This window comes from Vanacampus margaritifer, chromosome 7 (assembly GCF_051991255.1).
Source record: "Vanacampus margaritifer isolate UIUO_Vmar chromosome 7, RoL_Vmar_1.0, whole genome shotgun sequence".
In the NCBI taxonomy this organism is placed as follows: domain Eukaryota; kingdom Metazoa; phylum Chordata; class Actinopteri; order Syngnathiformes; family Syngnathidae; genus Vanacampus; species Vanacampus margaritifer.
Genome location: NC_135438.1, coordinates 19,797,908 through 19,824,741, shown reverse-complemented (window position 1 = coordinate 19,824,741; position 26,834 = coordinate 19,797,908). Strand labels below are relative to the sequence as shown.

General features: G+C 38.0%; 2 protein-coding genes across 2 annotated transcripts in view; both read left to right on the top strand.

Annotated features, from left to right (window-relative positions):
* Positions 1-33: 33 nt before the first annotated feature.
* LOC144054837 (sodium channel and clathrin linker 1-like) lies at positions 34-12,599 on the top strand. Its single transcript, XM_077570167.1, has 22 exons — positions 34-280; positions 447-494; positions 652-719; positions 889-941; positions 1,095-1,167; positions 1,293-1,348; positions 2,146-2,281; positions 2,913-3,035; positions 3,182-3,247; positions 3,543-3,613; positions 3,798-3,888; positions 4,334-4,425; positions 4,580-4,757; positions 5,130-5,228; positions 6,901-6,972; positions 7,116-7,190; positions 7,324-7,466; positions 7,619-7,811; positions 7,905-8,101; positions 8,724-8,802; positions 9,210-9,305; positions 9,517-12,599. The coding sequence occupies exons 2-22, from the start codon at positions 461-463 to the stop codon at positions 9,574-9,576; spliced, it is 2,055 nt and encodes a 684-aa protein (XP_077426293.1). The 5' UTR covers positions 34-280; positions 447-460; the 3' UTR covers positions 9,577-12,599.
* A 1,013-nt stretch (positions 12,600-13,612) lies between these two features.
* Positions 13,613-26,834, top strand: part of dnah6 (dynein, axonemal, heavy chain 6) — a 60,775-nt gene continuing 47,553 nt past the window's right edge. Inside the window, exons 1-28 of the mRNA XM_077570166.1 lie at positions 13,613-13,628; positions 14,091-14,155; positions 14,622-14,804; positions 15,890-16,246; positions 17,374-17,508; positions 17,616-17,694; positions 17,781-17,853; positions 17,927-18,113; positions 18,203-18,304; positions 18,398-18,505; positions 18,609-18,689; positions 20,139-20,259; positions 20,396-20,547; positions 20,660-20,812; positions 21,433-21,681; positions 21,795-21,923; positions 22,173-22,286; positions 22,395-22,538; positions 22,644-22,796; positions 22,951-23,001; positions 23,160-23,252; positions 23,339-23,458; positions 24,354-24,534; positions 24,626-24,722; positions 25,427-25,652; positions 25,731-25,895; positions 26,396-26,506; positions 26,591-26,716. Coding sequence (XP_077426292.1) covers positions 13,625-13,628; positions 14,091-14,155; positions 14,622-14,804; positions 15,890-16,246; positions 17,374-17,508; positions 17,616-17,694; positions 17,781-17,853; positions 17,927-18,113; positions 18,203-18,304; positions 18,398-18,505; positions 18,609-18,689; positions 20,139-20,259; positions 20,396-20,547; positions 20,660-20,812; positions 21,433-21,681; positions 21,795-21,923; positions 22,173-22,286; positions 22,395-22,538; positions 22,644-22,796; positions 22,951-23,001; positions 23,160-23,252; positions 23,339-23,458; positions 24,354-24,534; positions 24,626-24,722; positions 25,427-25,652; positions 25,731-25,895; positions 26,396-26,506; positions 26,591-26,716 — 3,759 coding nt within the window. The 5' untranslated portion in view covers positions 13,613-13,624. The remainder of the gene's footprint in view (positions 13,629-14,090; positions 14,156-14,621; positions 14,805-15,889; positions 16,247-17,373; positions 17,509-17,615; positions 17,695-17,780; positions 17,854-17,926; positions 18,114-18,202; positions 18,305-18,397; positions 18,506-18,608; positions 18,690-20,138; positions 20,260-20,395; positions 20,548-20,659; positions 20,813-21,432; positions 21,682-21,794; positions 21,924-22,172; positions 22,287-22,394; positions 22,539-22,643; positions 22,797-22,950; positions 23,002-23,159; positions 23,253-23,338; positions 23,459-24,353; positions 24,535-24,625; positions 24,723-25,426; positions 25,653-25,730; positions 25,896-26,395; positions 26,507-26,590; positions 26,717-26,834) is intronic.

Here is a 26,834-nt window from a genome sequence, read left to right as displayed (position 1 = left end):
GCAAGTTGTAAACATCGGAACAATTTAACGGTGTACAGCTTACCTGCCATTGGCTGCTGTTTGTTGTCTTCAAAACGGACGGCGCAACGCGATTATTCAAGTAATGCGCTCAGGTTTATTATTAATAACAATTGTCAGGCGTAAACTATACAAGTGAATTATTTGACACCTTTTTAACCAGTGAATGTATAGCTTGTTTGAAACAGCTGAGCTGGCCCAGTACTAGCGGGCATTAGCTTGCTTCCTGTGTGCATCTACTGGAAAATAAGCAGTAACTAAGGTCAGTCTTCTCTCTCGGTACGTTTGGTACAGCCCTTTTTTCACAGTTGATACTTTGTTGTAATGGCAGCAATGCTTCTCGTATGATAGAAACATAAGCAACGCTGATGTTGTTCCTGCGTCCGTTAGACGCGCTAGCATGATATTTTGAATTTGCCTCCGTCTAGGCTGCACTAGCAACATGGAAGCAGAGGTCGAATTTCTTCGTGATCAAGGTAAGGGAAACTGCAAATAAGTAAAATGCTGTGTTTATACTAGCTAAATTCGGCTCCATACCGTTGACCTACACGATACCATGCACCAAGACGACATACTCATTGGCAAAATTCACTGGATGAGAAATGAATCTGTGCATAAAGTTTGTGTTCTCAGTTCGCAGGCTAAATTATTCTCTCAGCCAGTATCAGCGTGAGGAGCATGTACGCACCAACCCATCTCAGGTATAGAGTTCATATCATTAATAGTTCCTTTTATAGATTCTCTATATAGTTAATAATGTTGGTGGCTCAAGTTAGGCGAAAACTGGTGTGTTGAGGAGATATGTCATGATGTGCTGAAGTGCTTGAATTCATTTTGAATGGCATGTGACAGCAAATATTTCCTTTTCAGGCTGAAGAGGAAAAGAAGACTGAGTTTGATGCTCCCTGGCTCTCCAATAAGAGGTCTAACACAACATTCATATTGTCTTATTGTAAATTTTATATTCAATTTAAAAACAAAGCTCCATGGAACTTTGTGTGTTGAGTTGTATCATATGATGGTATGAAAGTGCTCATCAAAAAATAAGTATTTAAGATTATTTGCCTGTATTACAGTATAATGGCTCCGCTGATAGCAGAGTATGATCAGCACATTGATGAAATGTCTCAACAACTGCAGAAATATCAGGTGAGTTTTAGTATTAATTATTTTATTTTATTTTTTATTTTAAAAAATGTCACTGCTCATCTAAAAACATTTTCTTGTTCCCATTAGCATACTTTGGCTTCATGCATGTCTATTCATATCCACAGGCGTCCATGACAGATGTCAAAGAAAAGTTGGAGACTGTTGTCCAGGAAAATGAAAGGTATCTGGGATCTTTTGGTGCCTTATATTGGTTTTAAGCAATTAGACATGGGCCGATTGCCGGTTTGACCAGTTTACCGTGGTTTTAAAAAGTCAAGGTTTTTATAACAGCTAATACTGGCTACCACCGTTAATGGGCTCTAATTTCTGACAAAGAGCGTCAGCTGCCACATAGAAGACGGGGTCAAGTTAAATCCTTCCCATTCAAATAAATAAATATCTGAGTCTGCATGAGACACGGGTGCATTCAAAGACCACTTACACCGCAGGATATTTCAAACTCGGAAGAAAACTCCATCAAGCCATTAAACGTTAAAAAGTTCATATGTAAACAATGTGGGCTTTCTAATAATCTATACACATGTTAACTTGTCATGCTTTGCTTTTATCTGAAAATGTTTTCAGTATGTAATCGTTTAAAATAATATGTAAGAAATGACCTGTTTTGCCAGCCACTATTTTCATTTCCACAGTAAATTTTATTACAGATATCATAATTTGGGTCACTGCCAATCTTGAACTTAATATAAAACCATGGTATGCCAGTTACATGGGACTACTATTCATCAGCGTGCATAGTCATACTGTATACACCTAAAAAAAAATTGTAGTTTTTTTTTGCCTTCCAAAATCCTGGCAGTTAAACAGTGGTCTATGTGTGTGTACTTCATATTCTAACATTCCTGCAAAACTGCAGTCATATAAAGGCTGTATTTTAGTGATGAATGTTGTTTGACACCGATTATTGATTGTGTGTGGCTAGTACATTTTTCAATATTATTTCCACCTTCCTGGCAGGCTGCATGCAGAACTGAGGGAATCGGTTGAGAAGCAGCTTCAGTCAACCTCAAAGACCTCTGGGGAGGAGATTAGCACAGTGGAGGAAGAAACAGTGGTTAAAAACCTCCAAGAACAAATCAAGCTGTCGGAACAGGTCTTAATACTTTCATATGTGATCACTTCCTGTTTTGACGAGCAGCAGATATGTTTTGCTTGTTTTTTTTTTGTAACCTTTATTTAACCAGTTAACAATGTTTGAGAACTAATTCTCATTTACAAACATGACCTGGACAAGAAGCCCCAACAAGAACCCATACAACACAATATACAAACATATGAATAAAACAATGAACAAAGCACAACATAAGTATAAAACAAAAGAAGAGAAGGACACTTGTGCTTATATTAACAAGAACAGGTGTCAACTATATTTTCTTGGATCTTGTTTTTGAACAAAGACACTGTCGTCGGACAAATGAGTTTCTGATATGTTTGGATTTGAAGTAAGCGTTTGAGGTTGCAGTTGATGTTGAGTATATGCAGCTCTATGGTATGCGTGTTAGTACAGGAGAGCACTCCTCATTCTGCTGGGCTACCTTCCATAAGCTGCAGCCCCCGTGACCCGACCCCAGATAGTCAGAAGAAGATGGATGAATGGATGGATGAAGTACATTTTTAATGAAAATCACTGTCATTCTATTATTTATAGTGTTGTTTGGTTTGCGCATGACCCTTTCCCATCACATGCACTGATGGCTCTGAATGTGTTATGTGTATTTGAATAGGAGCGGATGCAGGCCATGGAGTTGTGGCAGACAGCAGCACTTGAGCTTGATCGCCTCCAGGAGTTCTACCACAACAGCCTCACTGATAGGCAGAGTGCCGATGCTAACGAACAGCAGCTCAAGGTACTCCGCATACAGTGACTTTCACTGGCAATGTGTCTGGTACTTTCCTACTTGGAGTAAATATTGTAGTACTAATTGAGCGTTTATGATATAAAATTGTCTGATTAAAATCATATGGCAATAACAGACTGTTTCTCTTGGCACAGGATCAAATTGTGGTTACCCATCAGCACACACACCAACTCCAAGTGGCCAATCAAGAACTACAATTGGTATGTAATGTGTGCAAAATGATAATACATAATAACTTTAACTTGATGTTTAATAGTTCTCGCATCTGTGCACCTGTACACAAACAAACATTAATAACATATGGCGAATTGACTAGAGTCGAATGAAGATACAAGAGTAATACTATACTTGTCGGATGTATTTTTAATGAGGACAAAGCTCGGGATCTCACGTGAGAACAGTTGTAAAGTAGCAAGTCTCAGTTTGTTTTGAGTCATAGGGTGCCAAAGAATAATGCTACACAAATGGCAAACTTGTGTCTCTTGTCACACACAGACCAATCAGCAGCTACTAAAAACGGTGACAGAGCAGAGTACAGAGATGGAGGGGTTACGCAGCCAGCTCAGGTAACTAAATAACTTTTGGATTTACAAAAGCTGTCACCAAAGGCAATCCTCTACAATTACATTTTGTCAAAGGTTGCTGGTTGCAGGATCCAGCAACACTAATGTCTATGTTGTAGTTTCCTAAGTGGGGATAATGATTAATAGTAACTATTGACTGAAATGTTCTCTGGATCGTATGTTGTAGAACGACCAAAGGTGATTTGGGGACAGCCACAACCAAAGTGGAAGAAATGAACAAACAGCTCCAGTTAGTTCAGCACCAGTTAAAGAGACAGGTGAGAAAATTAATATTTCAGAAAATGATAACTTACTCTTGAGTAGAATTTCTGAAGCAACTGATTTTTTGTTTGTTTGTTTGTTTTCATTGCAGCATGTGTAGTGTTTAGACATTTTGCCCATATTCGATAATTTAGACTTTTTGGCATATGTTTTGACATTACGTACTCTAATATACAGTATGTCCCTGAGTTGTCACAGCTGAAGGAAAGGACATTATCTATCTGCTCATATAGTTACAATAGTTTCTACAAGATATTCTAGTGTGTGTCTCAATCAGTCTGAACCCTTTAATGTTTAGCAGTTAACAGAAAAATAAAAATAACTCATTTTTGACCGGAAGAAAGAAAACTCTCTGCTTAGAGCTTAGGCTGTTGCTTTGAGACCAAGACGGGTAGATGGCGAGCCTGCTGTAAATATCATGCAAATACTGCATATATTCAGGAGGAAGAGCTCGTTGAGGCTCGCAGGCAAGAGGAAACAGCAGAAAAACAAATTCAACAGCTTCAGTCAACAATCAGTCAGAAAGAGACCAGGTGAGCACAGAAGAACTGTAGCTTCACTTGACATAACTCATTCCCGAGACTCGCTTTATTATTTGAGAATTTCTACTACAGTACACTGTATTCATTGTAGAGGCCATTTGTGCAGTTCACAATCAATGTCTTATTTTTTTTTACATTTGTTGAGGCTCAAAACGACATCCCAGGAGGCAGAAGATGTTCGAGGAGAGCAAACTATGTGGGAGCAAATGTCAGGGAACCTGAAGGCCCGATGCACTACCTTAGAAAAAGAGAAATATGATGCTCTGGACAAAGTTCGAGAGAGTGTGCAAATGGCCGAGGAGGCAATCCTGCAGAAGAATGAGGTAACTCGTACTCTTCCATCGCCACCAAGAATGATGGTGGCATTGTTTTTTTTAGTCTGTTTCACAACCCTGGCTATCCACTGGATTCATTCATCTCTATCATCTCAGAGAATTTTCATGAACACAGGAGTTGGTCCCCTTCTCGCCATTTCCATATTTTCTGTGCGCTAACTATTTAATATACAATTACTGTTTTTATGGCATTCTGTGTGTATAATAATTATACTGTCATTTTGTGATTGTAACTGCAAAGTACAAACCGTAGCTATGTTTGTGGACCATACCACCAAGTATTCATGCATGTATTTGGTGAAAATATATTTGAGGAACATTTCGGTCTTCAAATCAATGCAATGTGCTTATTTTCCTTAGGCTGTATTAAGAGAGAAACAGATGATGGAGGAGCTTGAAAAAACTAAGAAGGTCATTCCACAGCTGATTGACGATGCTGCTGTGCGCACCAGAAAAGAGGTAGGGGGTATCTCTAAATGGTTACTAAAGCAAAACTACAGTGGGATTATTTCTGCAGACATTTATGTAATGTACTCACATTTAAACCCCTCATTTAGCCAACCTCTTTTTCTCTCCTCTGTCTCGTCAGATAAATGGTGATTGATTCTCTATATCTGCGTTATGGATTAAAACAAAGCCTAACCCGCTAAAAAAAATAATAAAAGCCTTTGCTGCATCAAACTGTTTAATCCTGCAAAAGTTTTATGTGACTAAGTCACTCGAACCATCAATCGGGTTTATGAGAAAAACAACGTTGAGGACTGAAACCCGGATGCAATTGGATTTTTATCCCCAGGGTCATTAAAAATCAAATAGAGGGGCTAATGCTAAAAATCGAGGCAGGTTTCAAAGATTATCCACCAATCAGTTGTTTAGACTGTTTTTCTCCTGAAATCTCCTAAATGCACATTATGTCTGTGCTATGGTTATAGTAAATATACACATACACTCATACATGAAATAAACAATTGTGGAACTAACTCTAAAAATGGTAAGATTGGGAACATAAATACTAGAAATAGTAGTAGCAGAAAGGTAATATGATATTTGACATATTTTGTTACTACTTTATGCAAAATTCGAACCACTGTAGCACCACTGCCCTGAATTTGATAGGACAGCTTCACTTTGACTGTAAAAAGTAAAGCTCACTCAGATAGAGCCCCCTAGTCTGACGTCACGTTTGTGCGCTGTCCATGCTGGAGCACAAGCCTCTGACTGTAAATTCCAGGCAGACGTGATGAATGTGCCATATTATATTTAGTACACAATTTTTAGGTATTCAAGTAATTTTTAACAAAAAGTTAAAGATTTAAACATAGTTATCACAACACTTTAACTCAGGCTTGATCTCTGCTGGGGAATGTGTTGTAAACATGCGGTCTGTTTGTTAGCATCTAGCAAGTTAAGATAGCGTGAAGACTTCGATATATAGCAAGACGAGTATATCCAGATACAAACGATTTCATGAATGACAATTTACACCATAGGTGTCAAACCGTCCAGGAGGGCTGCAGTCATGCAATTTTTGGATGTTTCCGTTCTCCAACACAGTTGATATATGATCAGCTCATCAGCAAGCTCTGCATAAGCCCGATAATGATCCTGCTGATTGGAATCAGCTTGTGTTGGAAGAGGGAAACCTCCGAAACCTGCAGGACTGAGGCCCTCGAGGACCGGAGGTTGACACCTATTATTTACACCATAAAAGTAGTGATCGACGTACTGTTTCAACAAAAACAACATACCTTAAGCTTCCACTTCCATTTTGCCCTCCAACCAACTCCATTTTTTGTTGCTAGCGGCTCCAAACCGCTGGTTTCAATGAGTCGCAGCAATGTAGTGTGGATGCTTTTTGTGACACTTGACATACTTCCCACCTTTTAACGAAAATGCTTGCTGAAAATCAAGTTTTCTCCATATATCCCTTATGGGGGGGGCTTGTCCTCCAGGAGGCGGACCGATAGCTAAGCAGTGACGTCAGCGAGAAGGGACTATTTGAAACATTTGGAATAGAATTAAGTCACAGAATGTGATCTATTTTGTACAATACAATTTACTGTTTGCTCATGAGTTCCAATCATACAATACATGCTGTATTGGAGCTGAATGCCACATTTATGTTAAACAGGTGGATAGTATACGCAAGCAGTGCAATGTTGAACTCCGTCGTCTGGCTGAGGAGCTGTCTTTATTGCAACTGGTAAGAGTCCAGCTCACAAACAGAAATATGTTTCCAAATGACCTTAACTCACAGTCACTCTTTACTACTCTGCTTTTCCAGTCTGGTACTCCTACAACCTGATTGTTTCACTTAACTTGTTTACCCTCCCCACCTGTTTGCAGGAGTATGCAGAAAAAGAATCTCAGTATGAGAGGTCTAAGCGAGAGCGGAACGCTTTAGAGGAAGAACTGGAAAAGGTATCTTTTGCACTGAAGATTATGCTGATCCACATTTCTTACAGAGTTTAATTATGCTTGAGGCCTTCATGAGCCGCCATCATGATCAACAATGAGGGTGAGGTTTTTGTTGTTGTTGTTTGGGGGGATTTAGGTGGTTAAGGAGGGTCGGACAGAACCAGAGCTTGGACAATTTGATGTCCTTCATCAGAGGTGCCTCAATGCAGAGAGAATGAAAGATGAAATAAGCATCACTTTACAAAGTACGCAAAGCAAACTAAAAAAAATGGAAATGGGGTAAGTCACTTGTGCTAGTTACTTTCTGTGGTTAATAACTTGCTGTAATCCACAGGACAGTTATTCAACCAGATTCCTTCTGATTATCTAGTTGTACATTACTTTGTCCAATTATTCTCTGCCATCTTTCCATATTTGTATGATCTATATAGCTACAATGAAGAATTGTCCCGCAGTCAGGAAGAAGTGCAGCGGCTGAAAGGTTACTTGGCTGCAGCAAGAGAAGACTGTGTCAAAATCAGTGACGAGCGACTCCAAATGCAACAGGAGAACTTTCAGATACGCAGGGAGATGGAGGAACTGCGCAAGGCCTCTTTGCTTGTCCAAAAGAAGGCTAAACAACAGGTAAGGGAAAAGAAAAGAAAGGTCGCCCCAGTATGCCTTTGAATTGCGGTTAATAATGATGTATGTATTTGTACCTAACCTGTCTTTTTCCAGGTGTCACAAATGGAGCAAGAGTGCAGCCTAAAAGAGAAGTCTCTCAGTGCACAGATGAGTGACCTGGAGGAGAGTAGTCGCAACTCAAGTGCTGATCTGATGCGACTTCTCACTGCACAGACCAAAAGTATTCAGCGCTGGAAAGACGAGGGGAAGAACATGGCCCAAGCCTTTGAAATTAAAATTAAAAATATGAAGTAAGAAATGAAGATTGAGCTCAGCTTAGAATTGATGCCTGACTACTAATATGCATATTGATGCCATCGGACCGAATCCTTGTACCTCCAAAATAATCGCTTTTCAGGACACTCCCAAAAAGGGCACGTTTGTTAAAATGTTAACATTACATCATCAAAGAGAAGAAGCCATTGTCAACACTTGTCAATCATTTGTAAAAAAAAAAAATAATAATAATATTGAAAAAACAGCGCACATACACTTGTGGACTGACCAATAGTCTAGATTTCTATCTTTCTATCCAACCTGTTTTCCATGTCTCCCTCAGCCAACACATCTGAGGATCATTATCAGGTGTCATGCATGCATAGCTGGCCAATTAACTGATCATTTGAGGCACCTGTGTTGGATGTTGGAGACATGGAAAACAGGCTGGATAAGGGTACTTGAGGACCATGGTTGAGAACCATTGCTATAGGAGGTTTCGGCCTGATGCCAGCGTTACGGTAGTTAAAACTAAAGAAGGGCTCTTCTTGAAGTTATTCTTAATCATGAAAGAACTTCAGTAAGATCTATCGCTGGAATCCATTGGTTATCGTTTCAATTCTGTGAAGTGTCTTGACAGTTTCTTTTGTCTTTCAGGGCGGAGCTCAATCAGCACAAGCAGCGGTCACATGAGTTAGAGCTCCAGCTCGGAAATAACCTCAAAATGAATGAAGAGGTGTGTGAAACACAAATCGTGTTCATTTGGAGTCAAAAGTATCATGTGCAGGCTCTCCTATATAAACACAGTTTAACCCATGACTTCACCAGCTTCAAGGGGCATCTTAAATTGCTGAATTGAATCTTCAAGACTCGACTAGTCATATATGCTCTTTGACCTGATAGGCACACATGTATAATCAAATGATATCCGACAGCAAATCTGCTTATTTTAAGGTTAATAAGCTCAAAGGTATTTATTTTATAATGTGCATGCCTACTTGTATGTCTTTGGATTAATAGCAGACAGTACTGAGAGATACAAAAGCTGGCAAACCTTTTCTGCTTACATGAGTTGTAACATCCAAAACCTCTTCCACTTCTTGATGTCGTGTCATACAAGTGTGTGATATTGTGTTTGTGCAGTATGAGAGACAGCTAGCAGAGTATCAAGAGAAGGCCAGTCGCCTTCAAAGACGACTGGCTGATGTTGAGCAACGCGCAACTACTGCTTCACAACAGGTACAACTGATGTTATGCACATGGTAGTCACGGTGACGTACTGTAGTGTGATACTCCGATCTTACCCTCACGACCACTTCTTCAATACTGTGGTTGCGCAGGTATGAAGGAGTTGGGGCCTACATGTGTATCCTTGTTTTTGTTTCCAGCAGCATGTCAGATAATATTTTTGTGTGAATAATATAATTGTATCTTTTTTCCCCACCCACAGATTACAGTTATGGCATCCAAGCAAAGAAAAACGTACTTTTGTGAGCCAAAGCATGAATAATGACACTTTTTACACATCCGTTGGAACTGTGATGACTATCGTGTGTAAATACAGTTGATCTGATGTTGAGTTTAGCAAGTCGCTTAAGGTATGGTCAATTCCTCGGTTACCTAAACCTTTTCAGCTCGAGACACCAAGTAGCAATGTGGTTCCTTTCCATATCCTAAACTTACACACACATGTGTACAGTATGTAATGCATTGACATCGACACATACACCCTAATTAATGGATGATAGAGTGCACAACTGATCAATTTACAATCCATGTTTTTTGTATTTTTTATATACAGTACTGCTCAAAAGTTTGTGAACCTCTTAAGCAATTTGGACTTTCCAATTGTTTCTACCTGATTTTGTTCAACCTGAACCATTACATTTTAAATGAAATAACAGGTGTAGGTTTAGCAATTTAATTCAATGCATTGTTCTTTTTTTCTTTCTTTTTTTATCAATTTGTGTAGGTGCAAAAGTAAGTGAACCCTGAGCTGCATTCCTTAAAACATGAAGTAAGATCAGGTAGGACTGAATTGGTAGCTAAACTAACCACTGAAATGGACCAATGAAATGAGAGAGGTTTCGCAAAGAAATTGTGCATCACTGACTGAAACGGAGACAAAACCAAGTCACTTTAGTCAGTCTTACCCAGGTGAACCCATACATGTCAGTCATGCTGAGAGGAAGAGAAATCTGAGCGAACTTCAGGAAGTGGGTAGCGACAGCACATCTGTCTGGGGAAAGCTATAAAGTCATCTATTTTATTTTATTTTTTTACCATAATTCCACTGTGAAGCAGATCATCTGCAACTAGAGAACACTGAAAATTACTACAATCCAAAGTGGATGTCCTTCTAAAATATCAGCAAGACAAATGATAATTCAGGTGAAAGCCAACCTGTGCATCACATCGAGGGATTTGCAGACCTCTTTTGCTGCACCTGGGACACGTGTGCATGCTTCAACAATCAGAAGAAAAGTCAATCGACAAGGCTTTCATGGAAGGCTTGCTAGGTAGAAGCCTCTGCTCACAAAAAAAAGATCAAAGCTGCCCATCTCAACTTTGCCACCGAGTTCCTGGACTACACTAAAGCTTTTTGGAAGACCCTTCTGTGGACAGATGAGTCCAAAATTGAAATTTTTGGTCACAACTAAAACTGTTGTGTTTGGTGAAAAGTCAACACTGCAAATCAGCAAAAGAACCTTCTCCCTAGAGTGAAGCAGGGTGGTGAGAATGTTAAGTTATGGCCTGGCTTTTCATCCTCAGGACCTGGACAACTCCATATAATCCAGGGAATCATGAATTCAGAGGAATATTGTGAAATCCTAGATCATAACCTGAAGCCGTTCTTTGTGAAGTTACAGCCTGGTAGAAGATGGATCATGCAACATGACAATAATCCAAAGCATTCCAGCAATGCAACCAAGGAATGGCTAAAGAACAACAATATTCATGTTGTGGATGTGCCCAGTTAAAATCCTGACTTAATTCTTTCAAGATACTGTGGGCCTGAAGCAGGCAGTTTATACTAGACGCCCATCCAACCTCTCTCAATTGGCTGCATTTTGCAAGGAAGAGTGGCAAAAATCCCCCAAAGTAGATGTGAAAGACTGATAAGTCACTAAAGAAAGTGTTTGGAGGAAGTTCTCATTGCAAAAGGAGGTGCAATGTCCGATTAAGTGAGAGGTTGACATACTTTTGCACCCATGAAATCAGATTTTTTCTTAAATCGACAACTTTTGTTCAAGAATGAATGACAGTATTATCATTATATATATATATATAAATAAAATAAAGTGAGCTTCAAGCTTGCAAAATGAAGCAGTTCACAAAATAAAAATAAATAATAATCTTGTCATGTACACAAAATTTGATCCATCACGGTGAACACACACTATTAGTGGCAGTGTGGCACCCACTGGAGTAAGGGGCAGTTTAAGTGCCCGCAGAGCAGTTCAGGATATGGGTGTCTTGCGCAAGGACACTGCAGCCATGTGTCTACTAAGGGATGGTGTTGAACTGGGTTACTCACAGTATGTGATGATCCTAACCTCTTACCCACGACTGCCCAAAGTGTCTAGATGGCATTTACATTATGTAACTTGTTCTATACATTTGTATATATGTTTAATAGCAAGTTAGTTAGTTGTTTTTAATGCAAATCTAATGTTTTATAAACTAATATTTAAATGGAAAAAAGAGGTGCACTTGTTTTATTTGTATAGATTTTTTTGATCTGCGGTATTTTCATTTATTAAATTGGAAGTTTTGTGTTAGTTTTTCCGGAAACGTCCCCATTAAACAATGGACACAATGAACACATCGATGACCTCACTGAACCCTCTCATTATCAGTGTCCCTTTTAGAATGGGGGCAATTAGTCTAATTTGTTACTGCGATCCAGGCAGATTACTTGACTTTGTTCAGTGGTTGCCAACCTTTTTTGCTTGTGAAACCCCAAACCTTTTTGTCATACCATGTCCATGAGTTCTCCCCTGACTCATATGTGTTGATGTTTCTCCAAAAGTAGAAGATCACAGCTGATTATTAAATGATAATCTTTTTAATTAGCTTCCTTAATTTGAACATTTAATTCTTAGACGTCTTCGCTTTTTTTGTCCTCAAAATGAAACGAAAATAAATATGTTGCCTTGAAAATAAGTAATATAATGAATGAACAGGCATTTAAACTTTAAATATGAGGAACTAAACCCAGGAATAATATTCAGACCTGCAGCAATTTTACTAGCTTACATGCAGGTGTTATGATTATTTAGCTGCGGCTGTGCTACAGGTTATTGATCTTGAAAATAAATTATTAAACAATTATTTTAAAAAAAATAATAATAATAAGTGCCCCCTGCAATGTGCTCCCATACTCTTGTTGGGAAACACTGACCTTGGTGATCAAAATTAAATGTCGCCCCACTTATTCTCAGGTGACTAATTTAGCATATCTTTGTTATGCTGTATTGTTTTGCACTGGAATTGTATACAATTGACAATAAACTTATATTTTTTACTAAATCTGTGTGTCTGTTTAATTTATGAATCATTACCAGATTTAACACAAGTCTTACATGAGTACAGAGTGAGTATACTTTTATCGTTTCTGCAAGTGGGTGGAGACTGGAAAAGGGGGCCTTGTTCATATATTTACTGCGGCCTTGGTTGTCTGCAAGGCATATTGGGAAAACCTTATGTTGCTAGGAGACTGTAAACGTGAGCTGCTGGCACAACGCTGACGCGATACTTGACGTTTTGTACGTATTTTGGAAAAGGTAGGCTGAAGTAACGCTGATTTCTTACGTAATGGCCCGATAAAGCAGTGTTCACGATCAATTAGGACTTAAACGTATATTTATTTATATTGAAAATAAATAATTGTTGAACACTCATCGTTTTAAGTTCTTGATAATTGAAAAAGCAAGTGTGATTCCAAGCCATGCAATAGCTTTGCCTCCCCGTAAAAATGTTTGTTTTATGCTTCGTGATGTATATTTTTATCCCGTGGAAGCGGTAGACTTGAGAATTTAATAAGCATGTTACCATGACAACAAATCATAAAACAATTATACTGCATACAGGAAGTAAGGGCCATGGTTTCAACATTATATCAGCATTTTCGCACACGTCGTGAGTGATAAATAATACAATTAGAAGTCTAAATTTACACCCGTTGCTTTGCTTTAACTACAACGCAGTGAAAGCTGAATTCGGCACCAGTCGTCAGAGGTTTCCACTCGCCAACATCCACGTAACACTCTTGATTACTTCATTGGCTCGTTATCGCGTAACATTCCATGACTGATGTCATTGGTATTTGCATTTCTGACGTGCGCACAATCAATCGCACACATTAGTGTCCAGGAATGGCCGTTATTGATAATGCACAAAATTTGCTACGGGGTGCAATCATTATAAATTTAGAGTTATGTAAATTATATGAATACTATCCTCCAATCCATTGCACATTGTGTGAGGACTTTTGAACTAAAATGGCATCGACATCTAAAAGTTCCTCGTCTGGACACAGCGAGGAGGAGGATTGCATGGGTAACAACATATATACTTCTTTATTATTTGGATGCATACACATGTGCATTTACTGAAGATCAAATTTAAGAACTATATGTATAATTAGGCTTTTACAAATGCAATAATGTTCCATTTCGACCCCTACAGAAAGGTATTGCCAGTTTGGTTATAATTTGGTCTGTGGTTTGCATAACCCTGATATAAAATCTCCACAATAATCATACATGTATTGCTTAATGCACATAATAATAGCTTATAAGAGGAACTTATTATTATTTGTATTTTATTATTTTTAATTCAGCAGCCTTCTCATATTGCATACAAGGCATGTGTTCTGAGGTGGCCAGTATAGTCAATTGTTTTGTTTTGTTTTGTTTTAAAATATGTGTTTCTTGTCTTGATTGTGAGCAGCAACAAGCATGACCCACAAGGAGGATTTCAGTATTTTCTGATTACTGACACTCATTTCCACTATTTCAGAGCTCGAGCTCCCACAGCAGCAAAGTCCCACCATGTTACCTCCACTCCACGAAAAAGGCACACAGGTATGAGGAAACCGATATTATGAGTTGACTGAAACTAGATAAATATTTCCAATGAGCATGTAGTCTATTTAATTATTTTCAGTGGTTGTAATTTTTATGGCGGCATGGTGGCCCAGTAGTAAGCACTTCTGCCTTAGAGGTTGTAGGTTCAAATCTGGGCTCTGGCCTCCCTGTGTGGAGTTTTCATGTACTCTCCATGCACAAAGATTAATTGAAGACTCTAAATTGTCATAGGTATAAATATGAGTACGAATTGTTGGTTGTCTGATTTTTGTGCCTTGTGATTGGCTGACAACTGACCCAAAGTCAGCTGGGATAGGCTCCAGCACACCCATGACCCCAGAGAGGATAAGCGGTACAGATAATTAATTTATTGATGTAATTTTTATGGTGGACCTGCCTTAGCCTTCCTGTTGCTTTCCACCATTATTTTTTGCTGATGTCCTTTTTTTGTCCCATAATCTAGGCTTTGCTGAAGAGACGTGTTAAACGGAAACTGCCAATGGATGAGCACCTAAAATCCCAGGAAAGGAGGTATTTCCCAGGCTGGCATTCTCAGGCACCTTCTTCATCCCAAGAAACAGAGCCACCGCAGAGGCGCAGCATGCCATCGCCTGTAAAATTGCCTCCATTGCAATCTCGCTCCAAGGTCAGTGACACACATGAGTGTAAGGTAGAAGATGATAAACAATCACATAGGACACCCCCCCCCCCCCCCCCCCGTGTGGCAGAAATCGCTCAAAATTGCTGCATCAGAGTTTTAGCTTTCGTATTTATCTACCGTAGGCTTTTACAATGACTATAGTGATTTTCCTGTCACTGAAGCATTTGAACTTTCACATGATGAATTGTCTGAGAAAATGCTTGTAGGTTTGATTTTAACACAACAGAGTGGCAGAAAGGAGGGTTGAGTAATTAACGTACACCCTTAAACACATGCGCCCTGTCTGTTGCATCTCTGATAGTTATAAAGGCCAAATCAGAGCCCTTCAGAAATGCCTGGTTTTACATGCAGTGTAAATAAACATGGATACTACTAAAGAGATCTATAAGTAAAACAACATTGAGTGCTTACGTGAAAATGGTCATCCAAATAATAAGCTAATCCATGATTCTTCCTCTTCTTCTTTTTTACAGCTCCATGCATGTGTTGAAATTGAAATTAGTTCCTATGACAAATCATTTAGTCAACTTACCTCATTTGCTCCCAAAAACGTATAAAATGTTTTTTTAAATTTTAAATATTGCCATGGTTCCAAAAACTTATTTATACATTTTTTAACAAAAAATTATGATAGAACATACAGAAGGCTTTGATGCAGCGTCTGACCTGAAGAGGTCGCTTAAAGCAATGGTATTTATTACAAAAAACGGCCAGCAGGTGGCAGCAGAGTATAAGAGATCAACCAGGGCCATGTTGCATCAAGTTATTTCACCCAGTGTTTTTAACAGGCTTGTGAATAATGATGAAACTATGAAAAAAGAGACTATAATCTTACTTTTGGTAGATTCCATGTTTGTTTGTTTTTATAGCAATAGAACACAATATTCTGTGGGCCTTTCAAAACCAGTCAAAATCCAGTAAAACAGCTTGGAGCGAAGGGGGTTGCTTCAGTGAAAATGACTGGGATTGAATGAGCTAATACAGATGTAATAAACTGTTAATATTTTGTAAGTATTTTATGCTCCCTGTATTTTTTTGTTTTTGCTCATGTGTTCTTTTCACTCTTTCAGAATCAACTCTCTCTAAATAAAGCATCAACTTGTTGTCCTGCCAAAAGACCATTTTCCCTTAAGAAAGATGCAAACCTAGAAACACCCTCTGAAGTCCGAATTTTTGAACACAGCAAGGACGACTACACGATGGTTAGCAAAGATGGCGTACTGTCAACTTGTCGGGAAAACTTTGACTTTGTAAGCCTCGAGCGGTTTGAGGAGGAATATCAACTCCACCGCAAGCTGGTTCTCATCCCCTTCTTTGCTCGCTTCAAATTATTCAAACCTTTCTATATCTGGCATAAAAAAGTCTGTGGCAAGAAGATGCACGTGGCTCAAGAGGCTCTCAAAGATAAGTTGTTCATGATCAATCCGGTAAGTAGAGAAATTTTCTTTGTAAGCTTGTCTGTAAAAAATAGTGGCAAGGAAAAGGATTTGATCCTTTTGGAATTTCATGGTTGATCGAATACATTTGTCATAAATTGTGTTCTGATCTTCGTCAAAGTCAAGGCTATTGACTTATACTTTTTTTTGGTGGGGGGGGGGGGGGGGGGTTAGTAAAGATATGAACGATTAAAACATTATCTAGACCAGTGGTTCTTAACTTGGGTGTAATCGAACTCAAGGTGTTCAGTCAGTCAGTCTCAGGGGTTTGCGGAGGTCAAGACACACACACCAACTCAAATGATTAATGATGATACGCCCTGCTTGGCCATCATTGGCTGCAGGTGATCAGGCTACATTGCTTGGCCTATCTGTGCTGCAGGGACTTTGGTGTGTTCAGTAATCGACTTGTATATTAAATATGTCGAGCAAAAAAAGAAAGTGGTCTGACGAATATGAGCAATATGAATTGACATTAGTAAAGGAACGTATGGTGTTCCACAGGGTTCAATTCTGGGGTCTCTGCTGTTTTCATTGTATCTGCTGCCCCATTTTAACAGAACAGCAGTCATTGTTTTAAAATGTTGCATAAATCTAATGTTGAGTTGAATTATTGTAGTCAGTTGCATGATTTGCGATGCCAGGTTAAGCAATTCTAGTTCTCTAAAGGAACACTTTCTTAAACGGCATGGAGATGGGGACTACAATAACAGAATGCTTTCGGGATTCAAGGTGAAGACAGACAGATTTGATGAAATGGCTGCTCACCATGTTCATTTTGTTCACCAGTAAACCCTCAACCTATGTCTTAAATTTGAAAAAGGAAAACAAATCAATAAAGAAGTGTTTGGTGAATGTGCGTATACGAAACTGGTGGGGTTCAGTACCTCCAACAAGGTTTAAAATCACTGATTTAGACACAATTTGTCAGTTTCTTTGATTTACCTGAAGATCAGATCACATTTTATGACAAATCTATTCAGAAATTCATCCAATTCCAAAAGGTTGACATACTATTTCTTGTCACTGTATGTCACAATGTGTAAAGATGTGCTGAAAGTGGTCACTCTAGACTGGTTTTATATAATAAAATGAAACTTATTTGTGTGTCTTCACAGGATTTAAGCCCGGCACTGTCAGACGTCTGGGAAATGTGTTATCACATCAGAACAACAAACTTGTGTCATATTGATAAGAAGTGCACGCATACGCTCTACGAATTTCATGAAGCTCAGTTCACACAAGTTGAAGAGGTACAATTATTTATTCCTGAAAACACGAGTGTGGAATGTTTATGTGAGTGTTAGTGTTTTTGTTGTTTGCATGATTTTTTTCTCTCTGAATTGTTTGCTTTAATTAGGCACTGAGTGACCTGCAGAAGTTCCAATACCTGGTCAAGGAAGTGACACTGTGTTCCTGTAGCAGCTTCCTGTCAGATCGTGTGTGCATTTTCATTGTATTGAGATTTTAGTGCCCAAATATATCGAGAAGTTTTTTGTTTTTGCCAATTTTCTGTTTGTTACAGATAGCGACAAGCTGAGTGAAATCCAAGTTCTATTGGGGATTAACAGGGGCTTCTTCTGCCGGCGCCTCAACTGGTAACTTTTCTTGTTTAGTTTTCTGTTACGTTTGTTTCGCTTCAACTCAGTCCATCCCTCTTGCATCTCACAGCTTCATCCGACTCGTTGACTATTTGGTGGTCAACACATTGCACACGTTGTTTGTGAGTGCAGTGGACAAGATGCTGGCTGTATTCAAAGAGCAGGTTAGTCAAACCCCCAGCCTTGATATCATTCAAACCTGGGGTCAGCAGCTGGAGGCTGAAAGCAACCCTCCTGAGGAAAAGGTGGATAAAAAGGTAGGGTGTTGCCTCTTAACCACTACATCCACTCTTTTTTTAATTATGTATATCTATGTCAAAGATTTGTTACGTGTGTGTCTCAATAGGGTGGGGAGTCGGAATCTTCCCAAAGTAAACCAATGTTGATGAGTGAACTTGTGCTAGACACAGATGCTCTGTCCTACAGACCATCTGAGCAGAACTTCCAGGTTAAGAAAAAATTGTTTATTTTATAACAATTGACACTTAAACTCGAGGAAAAAAAAATAAAATAATAATTATTATTATTTTCTTTCCAACAGGAGACTGTTGCAGAGATCATTGGGAAGTTTCAGAAGACTGTATTGTCCGTTGGGACACTCACAGCAGATGAGGATTTTATTTTGCTGTTAAGTCACGAGTCTTTTCGGGTAAACAAATAACCCTCAGCTGTGTTTAGTTCACTCTTTCTATATTTTGTACGTATGTTTTAGATACCACTCTGTAATTTCATATGTTTCTATTAACTTTTAGAATCAATATAGAGATGCTCCCAGTTTGGAATCGGTCATTGAAAATGATGGAGACATAAAAAGCATCTGTCAAAATATTAAGGTCAGTTACACTTCACATTAGGAAGTATTAGGAAGTGACACTCCCAATGACACTGCAAAAAGGACAGTAGAAAATTTAAGAAAAAAATATAGTAAAATAAGAAAATTATTGCTTCAAAAAGGCAAAATTATCTGGCAACAGAACAAGCACATTTTACTTAAATTTACCTGTAAGATTTTTAGAAATAAGAAAATAATACTATGTTCATATCAACCAAAGCAGTCTTAAAAATAGTATTTTTAGACTAAAAACAGCAATATTTACTTTTTCAAGCTGTAATAAACAAATAAAAAAATCTTAAAATACATAAGTATTTGTTAACATTTGGCCAATATAGCCTGAGTGTCAAGCAGGCAAGTAACAGGTTGCATTTTTACTGTCTTTCTTTGGTATGACCCAGCCAGGGATTGAACCCACAACCTCCCAGTCTGAGGGTAGTACCACTAGACCACTGAGCTGGTATTGGAAATAGGAAAAATTTGCTTAAAAAATATAACGAAACAAACCACTTAAAGGGCTATATTGCACTTTTGTCTGATTGGTTTTATACTTACATATTTTTTTTCCCATTTATCTTATTACTAGATTATGCAAACCCCAAGTTCAGGGCCTTTGATGTTGGTTCTTAGTCATCTTAAAATGTGGAAAATGTTCGTTTTAAGCCTCACAGTACTTAAAACTGGCGGTTAACGTTCAATGCCAAGACTGCTTGATCAAATAAGATAATTAACTCATTCACTGCTATAAATTCATTAAAAAAAAAGATTATTAAAAATTAGGGACAAGAGGCGATAATTTTTTTAATTTGTAATTAATCGCATGACTTCACTAGTTAACTCACAATAAATCACACATTTTGTATCGGTTCTAAATGTACAATAAAAAAATTATAGGTTTTTATACTCTTGTTAACAAAAGTGTTACAAAAAAAGTTAAACTAATAGAAAAAGATAAAATTATTTTTTTACGTTTATAGCCGTCAATGGTAGTGAATAAGTAAAAAAAAGAAGAAGAAAAGATTAAAAATTCGGGGCGTCAGGCGATTAAAGTTTTTAATTGTAATTAATCGCATGACTTTACTAGTTAACTCGCGATTATTCACAAATTTCCTATCGGTTCTAAATGTACAATACAAAAATTCTAGGTTTTCATACTCTTGTTAACAAAAGTGGGAAAAAAAGTTTAACTAATAGAAATAGTTAAAAATGATTTTTTTATGTTTATAGCCGTCACTGGCAGTGAATGGGTTAAGTAATAAGTATCTTAAAATAAGAATAATAATCTTGTCTGGCAATTAAATTTTAAGTAAAAAAAATAACTTAAAAAAATTTAGGTTAAATTACATTTAAATTATATCTTACTTAAGATTTCAGTTTTTGCAGTGAAGCATTATGAAGTAACACTCCCAATGACTTTGTGTGTGTGTGTGTGTGTGTTTTTTCCCCTTAGGAATCGCTGCAGTTCACATTTGAAGCTGCACAAGTGTGTGCACGCATGTTTGAGCGTTTTCAGCTGTTTTACAAAGAGAACGAGGGTCTCGATTTGAATGCTCTACGACAAAAAGATCACGGTACAGGCTTACTGTTTATAGTACATGATTATCATTATTCATGTGAAGCGATTGATGCTGGCGCCTGGCACACGTGACAGGTTGTAATCCTTGGCTCATACCTTGCTTTTACTGTTAACTATACTTTGTTGAACAGGATTGGAGTTTTTTAGAACATCGCTTGACTTGTACCACCATGAGCATGAAGAAGCCGTGGCTCTCCAACCACAGAGACATCTTGGCCTCCTCCTTGTGGACAAAACAGAGATGAAAGAGAAGCTCATCTCTTCTCCCCTGCGCTGTCTGAAGGTCTCAATAGTGCACAATCATACTGTGCACCCAAACACAAAGACGATCATACTCTTTCATTGTTGGTGAAAGGAGCAGTAATATAGTAGTAACTTTCTGCTATCTTTTATAGGTCATTAATGAGATACTGACGCAGCAGGCCAAACGGAAGCTGAAAGGTGTCATGGCCGAAGCTGGTGAAGCACAATTTAAACTAGAACTCAGTCCCACTAATACAACCGAGTTAGCCAGCTACCTCACTTTCCTTGATGAGATACCAGAAAGGGTAAGATTTTTTCATTTGTACATGCTAATTAATCTTAACTCATTCACTGCCATTGACGGCTATAGACGTCAAAAATTCATTTGAACTATTTCTATTAGTTAAACTTTTTTTCCCACTTTTGTTAACAAGAGTATGAAAAAAAATATTGTACATTTAGACCAGATATAAATTTTGTGATTAATCATGAGTTAACTATTGAAGTCATGCGAATAATTACAATTAAAAAATGTAATCGCCTGACGCCCTAATTTTAATAGTCTTTTCTTTTTTTGAAAAAATATTATTTTAAAAAAGAAAAGAAAAGATTATTAAAAATTAGGTTTTTGAAAAAAGATTATTTAAAAAAAGAAAAGATTATTATAAAATAGGTCGTAAGGTGATTAAAATTTTTAATTTTAATTAAATAAATTACTCCAATAGTTAACTCACGATTAATCACAAATGGTATATGTGTTCTAAATGTACAATAACATCTTTTTTCCCTAGGTTTTCATACTCTTGTTAAAAGTGGAAAAAATGTTAAACTAACATAAATAGTTTGTTGACGTCTAAATTCGTCAATGGCAGGGAATGAGTTAATTTGAAATTGTGAAGATGGTATATTTTTTTTCTCCCCCCAGATGAAAGTGTTGGAGCAAGAACAGGAGACGGTGTGTCAGATGTACAATCTGATCAACATATCCTCACTTCCCATCACAGCAGATGATGTGGCCTTTGCCTCCATGGAGCCTTACATGAACTCATTACACAACATGATCAATGATGCAATGTTTGACAGGTACAAAGTGATGGAGAAGTTTTCCAAGTCTCTGCAGGTAGACATAAAGGATCTGAACCAAAAAGTCAAGAAAATCAAGGAAACGTCACAGGTATGTTGAGAAATTAGTTATTCTTAAAAAAAAATGTAATGTTGAGTATCTAAGTTGGTTGCCAAGTTTGGATGAGATTCCCTGATACATTTATATCACGGATATATGCGTAGGATCCACAAATCCTTGAAGTCACTGCTGACTTTTCCCAAGTACGTCTTCTGCTTGGGGAGCTTCAGATTTCCATCGATGAGCTGCAAGGCCAGGCCTCAGCGTATACTTCTTACCAGAAACAATTCAAGGTAATGCACTCATTAGGGAAAACATATATATATATATATATATATATATATTACATTCCCCCCTCCCTTATCTAATGATGATGTTTTTATTACTTACAAAATAAATATTTGGCTTTAATGCCTTTCCTGAAGTTTTTTCTCTTGGGATTAAAAAATTCCTTCATCTTTGCCTTTTTTTTTCAAATATTGTTTACTGCTTCCTCTCCAACTGCCTGCCTAACGTCTTTCTGTGAATACTCTTAAATTTAGTTGGAGGTGACCAAATTTGATGACCTAGATGAACTCAAAGCAGAGTTTAGGCTGAAGAAGCTTCTTTGGGATTCCATGGCGGAATGGGACTTATTACAAGAAGGATGGCAACAGGTGAGGCACTCGTTCTCAAAATGTGTACTGCGTGATCAAGATACTTCAAATGCTACCTACCGTATTTCAACTCATCTTCACTTATTTGTCTGTGTGTTGCTTCTTCAGTGCACGCTTGAGAAACTGGACATGGAACAGTTAAACTCCCAAGTAAACAAATACACCAAGTACATCAACCAAATGGAGAAAGGCTTGCCACGTAATAATGTCGTGCCATGTCTTAAGGATAAGGTTGAAGTTATGAAACAGAGGGTGGGTGTGCAGTAAATCGCCTTCCATTACAATGTGGACGAATGAAGTACATTACTTCCTATTGATGAAGGGTAAGCTGACGATTGTGTCATGTTTTCTGTCCAGGTGCCTGTAGTCACAGATTTGCGTAACCCATGTATGAAACCAGAACACTGGAGGACCCTGGAATCTGTTGTGGGTAGCGCATTGAGTGTGGAGCTCACTGTGGCGGTTATGGAGGAACTCAACGTATTCTCCTACGGCATCGACATACAGGAGGTCTCCCCTAACTTCTCTTTGTTGTTCAGCCTCAACGTTTTATGTCTGTATGATATATTTATTTCTGAAACATCCACACTAGGCTTTATTTAGCATATTTCATCGTTTGATGTAACTGATATACACTGAAGAAACAAAACATTTTGAATTTTAGGTATCAGCACAGGCTTCAGGGGAAGCATCAGTGGAGACCATTATTAATAAGGTTGGTGAAGAGTTTTTCTTCTTCTTCTTCTTAGATTTTCATCGCCGTTCTTAGTTTTCCATTAATCTATCTTTAAAAGAGATGATTGTAATTATTAGTGAACGGTTTAGGGGTTATAATTTTGAGTCATTGAAAGAGGCCCATTTCAATCACTGCAGGTTGAGGATGTGTGGTGGACCACTACTTTCACTCTTATGCAGCACGGTGACTCCAAAGAGGTCTTCATCTTGGGTGGCACAGATGATATACAAGTAAACAGGAAGTGCACATTCTCCTATAAATTATGTCAAATACGTTGTAAGTTTAAAAAAAAAAATCTCTTTCTCCCCTTGTTGAGGTACTCTTGGATGACAGCATTATCAATGTGGGCACAGCAGCATCTTCTCGCTATGTTGCTCCTATCAAAGCCAGGGTGGACAAACTCCTGATTAGGCTGACCCGTTTCAACCAAACTCTGGTAAAGGCTTTGAAAAGAACTGAAGCAAATGCAGTATTTTTTTTTTTTTTTAAATCTGCCTTTATGAAGTTTAGAAAATATGTGGCTTCCCGTGCGGATAGTATTATTACATAGGAAAAAGTAGAGAGCTGGTTGTGTTATGTTTCAGTTTTGTAGGGGTTGGATTTTGTTTATTATGGGTATGTTTGTTATTTTTGTCTGTGGTTTGTGGTTGTCATGTGTTCCTGATTTCTCCCCTTGTCTCATCACGTCCACCTGTGTTTCTTCCCTTCCCAGTGTGTCTGACCAATCGGTGCCCTCAACCTATTGTGTTCCCCAGGTGTGTCTCATTAGTGTTGTTGTATTTAGTCTGTTGTGTTTGTCCAGTCTGGGTCGGTCCATTGTCGTTTCCAAGTTTTGTCGTTTCGCCCATGTCTTGCTAGTTCCGTGTTATGCCACTTGAATTTGCTTTGATTTCGGACTTTGTTGTGTTTTGTCGGCACGTTGTGCACCACCTTGTTTTTGTTTAATTAATAAAACCCTTTTGTTTTGGACTTTACCTCGGCCTTCTCGCCACACACACACTTGGGTCCAAAACCACAGTCAACAGTGACAGGTTGACATGATGCAGAGAAGGAAGTTGGACATACTGTGTGTTTAGGAGACCAAGTGGAAAGGGAGTAAAGCTAGAAGTTTAGGAGCAAGTTCAAGTTATTCTATCATTGTGTTTTTTTACAAATTTTTGACCACAATGAAATGTTGAAAATCTTGAACGAACATGCTCTGATTTTTAGAGATACAAGGATTACATGAAAGGGAATATACAACAGAAAAAAAGGGGTGGGGGCTACATATTTTTAAAGACTTTTGTAAAAATAATTGCACAACTTTATTTCTACCTCCTCTTTCTGTACAGGATGAGTGGCTTAATTGCCAACGCAACTGGCTGTATTTAGAAAGTATTTTCTTGGCCCCTGACATTAAGAGGCAGCTTCCTGCTGAGTCTAAAATGTTTCTCAAAGTGGACAAGTCATGGAAGGCCATCATGGCTAAGGTAAAAAAGATGCCCAATGCACTCAAAGCTGCCACACAGCCTGGTAAGTAGCCATTAGTCAACACATGGGAATAAGAATATGAAATCCACATTTAAGTACAGTCCACGTTCAAAGTTTACGCTATCCTACACAGATCTTTTGGAAACATTTCAAGAAAATAATGTTCTATTGGACAAGATACAGAAGTGTCTTGAAGATTACCTGGAGTCCAAGAGAGTTATATTTCCTAGGTATGCATTAGTTTGGTTTGATATAAATTAGAAAAAAAATAAATATATAATTCATATTACTATGTATTTGTGCTTAATAAAGTATGATTTTTAGGGCTGGGTTTAAAAATTCAAATAATCGTTATCAAATCGATTTTCCTTTTTGAGCCTGATATCGATCCATAAAATCATGAATCGGTTATTTTAATACCTTTCCCCCATAAACTTATAAGAAAATAGAATTTTAAAGGCCATTTTTTTGTATCTTACTGTTTTCTTGAAATTTACTGTTTAAATCAATTTAAAAGTATTTTCTTTTTATAAAATATCTGACTTATTGCTCTTTAAGACAATTCAGAATCTTTTAAATGTATATTTTATTTATAATTATTAAATATAAATTATGAAATAATTTTCTTCTCATCCTTGCTGATATCAATGTTTGCTTTAAACTAAATCATTTAACCAGTTACTGACTCCGCAAAATTTAGAATTGGGAATATAATGTTTGTGGAGTTTTTAATCATGTCCTTGATATTTAAGAAGAATTGGTGTTCCATAATTAATCAATATCGGATTCAGTTGAAGTGAATCGAATCGAACTGAGCTCTTGTGAATCGAAATCAAATCGAATGAGGAAATTAGAATCGATACCCAGCCCTAATGATTTATGCTAGAAATATTTCATGTACCATACTTTGCAATGTTTCTTCTCTATTTTACAGATTCTACTTCTTATCCAATGATGAGTTGCTTAAGATTTTGGCACAGACACGAAACCCCCAGGCAGTGCAACCTCACCTGAGAAAATGCTTTGACGCAATTACACACCTTGAGTTTGCCTTGGTGTCTGAGCAGTCAACTACTGGTCCACCTCAACTGGAGCCTGGAGAACAGGAGAAGGTCTACACTAAAGACATCTTGAATATGGTTTCCCCTGAAGGAGAGAAGGTCAGCTGTGGTTACGTTGAAGCCTGTCAGTCTTTTTTTGCCTTATATCACTGTTTTAACTTTTGTGCGCAAGTGTAGGTGGGTTTAACAAAAGGTCTGAAAGCAAGAGGCAATGTGGAAGATTGGCTTTGCAAGGTGGAGGAGGCCATGTTCAACTCACTGAAACAGCTCAGCAAAGCCTCCATAGCTGACTACCAAATCACGTCCAGGGAGGAATGGGTGGTGTCTGGGTATCCTTCTCAGGTATACACACGCACACATTCTCACACACTTATACTCTTCGTGTATTTATAGTGTTTTCCACTACTACACTTTTTTTTACCCAAACTTGAGAAGGCTTACTGGGCTTCTTAGAAAAGTCAGACACTGATCAAGCATACATTCAAACAAACATTGTTTGCTTCAGTTGTGCAAGTCATTACTCACGAAATACTGTCCTATTGGTAATCCACCAAATGTAACATTTTAGTCTTTTATCTGAATTATGAAAAGTTGTTTCTGTTGTTGTTCACTTCTATTTCCGTAGTCCTCTGTGGTATATCCTTCACAGTATTTCCTTGGGGGCACCATGATTTGCAGAGCCCACCTTCTCATAACCGTATTTACTGCATGCCTGAAATGATCTTGATCGTATCAGTGTGTGTCCTTGGCAATGACAATGCACACCTCTTTCTCAATCGTACCCCCCTCTCTATCTTTTACTGCCTGTTATTTCTTCGCAACTTTTTTTGTTTTTTCATCAGGTGGTGCTGATCATTTCCCAGATGATGTGGTGCAGAGATATGGAAGCTTGTTTGGAGGGAAATCACGACCACTTTGCTGCCTTGCAGAAATTTGAATTCACCAACTTTGATGTAAATGACAGTAGTTACTTTTTCCTGTTACATCAAAAACTGACAACAAAATTGTCCAGTATTGAGTGCTCTTTTATTTTTCAGAGGTTAAATTCTCTCGCAGCTTTGGTCAGAGGCAAGCTACCTACTTTACACCGCAATATCATCACTGCCCTCATCACCATTGATGTGCATGCTCGTGATATTGTGACTGATTTAGTCGCACAGAAGGTAGAGTACTGTGTGGCACACACACGACCAAGCATCTTACTTTTTATATTTGGCTTAGTTCACATTTCATTTATGGCCATTGACTTTTTGTAGCATTTAATGTATGAGGTTGAACATT

Excerpts from the sequence above, each read along its gene's own strand:
- LOC144054837 (XM_077570167.1), top strand. The coding sequence starts at position 461 with ATGGAAGCAGAGGTCGAATTTCTTCGTGATCAAG. Across the intron at positions 2,282-2,912 it reads AAATCAAGCTGTCGGAACAG|GAGCGGATGCAGGCCATGGA; the intron begins GTCTTAATACTT and ends GTATTTGAATAG. Across the intron at positions 3,248-3,542 it reads CCAATCAAGAACTACAATTG|ACCAATCAGCAGCTACTAAA; the intron begins GTATGTAATGTG and ends TGTCACACACAG.